Source organism: Engraulis encrasicolus, chromosome 12, assembly GCF_034702125.1.
Source record: "Engraulis encrasicolus isolate BLACKSEA-1 chromosome 12, IST_EnEncr_1.0, whole genome shotgun sequence".
Lineage (NCBI taxonomy): Eukaryota > Metazoa > Chordata > Actinopteri > Clupeiformes > Engraulidae > Engraulis > Engraulis encrasicolus.
This window is the reverse complement of record NC_085868.1, coordinates 47,624,246-47,627,286: the sequence shown is the minus strand read 5'-3', so window position 1 is coordinate 47,627,286 and position 3,041 is coordinate 47,624,246. Positions and strand designations below refer to the sequence as shown.

General features: G+C 46.9%; 1 protein-coding gene across 1 annotated transcript; it reads left to right on the top strand.

Moving 5' to 3' along the window:
• Positions 1-1,262: 1,262 nt before the first annotated feature.
• Positions 1,263-2,615, top strand: LOC134459569 (salivary glue protein Sgs-3-like). The gene is made up of 2 exons (XM_063211927.1): positions 1,263-1,386; positions 1,700-2,615. Exon 2 carries the CDS (start codon positions 1,752-1,754, stop codon positions 2,613-2,615), a length of 864 nt encoding a protein of 287 aa, XP_063067997.1. The 5' UTR covers positions 1,263-1,386; positions 1,700-1,751.
• The last annotated feature ends 426 nt before the right edge of the window (positions 2,616-3,041 follow it).

Below are 3,041 nucleotides of genomic sequence, written 5' to 3'. Positions count from 1 at the left end.
CCTGCAAGACAGGGGCGTGTCTTGAGAAGGCGTGTCTTGAGCGTTCTGAAGGCGTGTCTTGAGCGTTCTGAAAAATCGATTACACCACAGCCCGATAGATGGCGGTAGTATATATCGCTTGTGTACTAGCTGCTACCAATGAAAATCACAGATGAAGAAGATTAGCGCTCTTTTGGACGCAGACAGAAAATCAGGCGGAACATACTCATATCTTTTGCATTTTCATATCTTTTGCATTTTCGGACCAGCCGTGTTGAATGTCTGACTCGTTGGAATGTCCCATTTTCAAGGTCAGTTGCATTCATTCAAGTTATGGTAGACCAAGTGCACAGTCCTATAGATGGATTTCACGCAGATTTCACAGCATGCCAGCCACTGGTCCTATACACGTGGTGGTAGCTGTGGTGGTAGCTAGCGAGTTAGCGATTACTCAAGTTCGCTAATTAGCAAAGTTAGCCATTAGCGAATTTTATCTCTTTTTATTATTTGGCATGTCAAGTGTGTATGCAATAGATATCTGTTGTGTTTATCTGATAATACCCCTTATAATCACTCAGCCTGTATATTTCATTGAGGGGAGGTCCACGTAAGTCAACATGTTGCAAGTGGTTGTCCAGCTGAACGCTAGCTAGCTAGGTAGTTGTGTGCTATCAATGTTTGCTTACTGGCTAGCTACCAACGCTAATTATTTGCGGGGCATCTGGCTATAGCGAAGGTATCAGATGTGAAAATAGGCCAGATAATATCAGTAACATCCCCTCTCAACTTAAATGTGCATTGTAGTTTCAGCAGGAGACACGAAAGGTATCTGCCAAGGGTCGCAGCCGTCTCAATTGACCGTTTACGACACGATTAGCTTGTCATGCGCTAGCTGCTGGAAAATAAAACACTGAAAGATCCCTTTCAGAGACTGCAGTTTCTGCCTCTCTCCCTCCGCTTAAGTTTAAGACAATAAACAATCGAGAAGCAAAGTTTTTTTTTTGTCCCTAACAGGTTAATTTTACCCATTTAAGTAGCTGTCAGACCAGAGTATCATTATTTTAAACTATTAACTGTCAGTGCCTACCAATACCTGTGTACTTCAACCATATCTTGTGTAAATATTTTTATACCTTTTTTTTCTCTTACATTTTGGGTAGTGTACATACTACATATCTATAGTATTGCATTGTTTGTATTCATGAAATCAGTCTATTGAATGTTAAGTAATTTTTTCTTCTTCTTCTTAGTACTACCCAACTCTGTGGCAGGACTCTGGTGGGATAATGGTGCCTTTCAGATGTTCAGATGGCTACTATGGATGCCAAGTGTGTACCAAAGTGGGCAGCTATGGTTCTATGGTAGGACATGTGCAAACGCACGAACGGGCAGCAATTAAATTCAATGGTAAGGAATGCATTTAATTCGTTAATTTTCTTTTTAATTCCTTAATTTACTGAAGTCCACCTTCTTTAGTAGAATCCATTGTTTGTTGTGATTGGCGGCTGCCTTGTGAAAATGTCAAGATAGTGAGAGATTAGCTACAATGGTATGCAAACCTGTATTATTTAAATGGGCAAAAGTCTGATATTTTCTGTCATTATGTGTAGAAAAAATACTGTGCTAAGGAAACATCACTACTGACCAGCCATTTGGATATTAAGACCAAAGCAAGTTATATTTTATGATGGATTCACAGCTGTGAAACTTTTTTTTTTAGGCTACAAGTTCTACAGGTGCCAGAACACATCAAACCCCCACTACCACTGTGTATGCAAAAACACAATCATGACAAAAAAAGCTTTTCTCAAGCATCTGAGCGTTTGCCCCAAAACAGCACCACCAGCAAGCCCTGTCCTCAGCACTGGAGCCCCTCAAACAGCACCACCAGCAAGCCCTGTCCGCAGCACTGGAGGCCCCAAAACAGCACCACCAGCAAGCCCTGTCCGCAGCACTGGAGCCCCTCAAACAGCACCACCAGCAAGCCCTGTCCTCAGCACTGGAGCCCCTCAAACAGCACCACCAGCAAGCCCTGTCCGCAGCACTGGAGGCCCCAAAACAGCACCACCAGCAAGCCCTGTCCTCAGCACTGGAGGCCCCAAAACGGCACCACCAGCAAGCCCTGTCCTCAGCACTGGAGCCCCTCAAACAGCACCACCAGCAAGCCCTGTCCTCAGCACTGGAGGCCCCAAAACAGCAACACCAGGAAGCCTTGTCCTCAGCACTGGAGCCCCCCAAACAGCACCACCAGCAAGCCCTGTCCTCAGCACTGGAGGCCCCAAAACGGCAACACCAGCAAGCCCTGTCCTCAGCACTGGAGGCCCCAAAACAGCAACACCAGGAAGCCTTGTCCTCAGCACTGGAGCCCCTCAAACAGCACCACCAGCAAGCCCTGTCCTCAGCACTGGAGGCCCCAAAACAGCAACACCAGGAAGCCTTGTCCTCAGCACTGGAGCCCCTCAAACAGCACCACCAGCAAGCCCTGTCCTCAGCACTGGAGGCCCCAAAACAGCAACACCAGGAAGCCTTGTCCTCAGCACTGGAGGCCCCAAAACGGCACCACCAGCAAGCCCTGTCCTCAGTACTGGAGGCCCCAAAACAGCACCACCACATTCCACCATGTCATGCACGAGTAGGACAACTTCTCGGATGTCCTTGCGCAGAAGAGCCACTTGTGCCCATTGTAATGTAATTGTTAATAAAAAAAAATCTCAAAACACACATTCGAAGACGCCACTCATCGTTGGCCCTGGACATCAATGCCGCCCATCACTTGGCCTCTGTTTGCGTGGACAGATCCAAGGGCATATTTGCTGTTAACAGAGGGTTTTCTGGGCCCTCGAATCCTATTCATGTGCAGAGGTGCACATGGGGGATGACTCACAGAGTTGTCTGTGAGCTGGAGCAGTGTAAGAGGGCAGTGGACTTTACAGTGAGAAGTGGTGTTATGGGGTTTCAGTGCACCCACTTGAAGTCTGTGAATTACAGCCCTCATGCTGTTGATGACGACGTTATTCTTCAGGAGGATGTGCTGAGCAGCATGGTGGATGCAAGGTGGATCT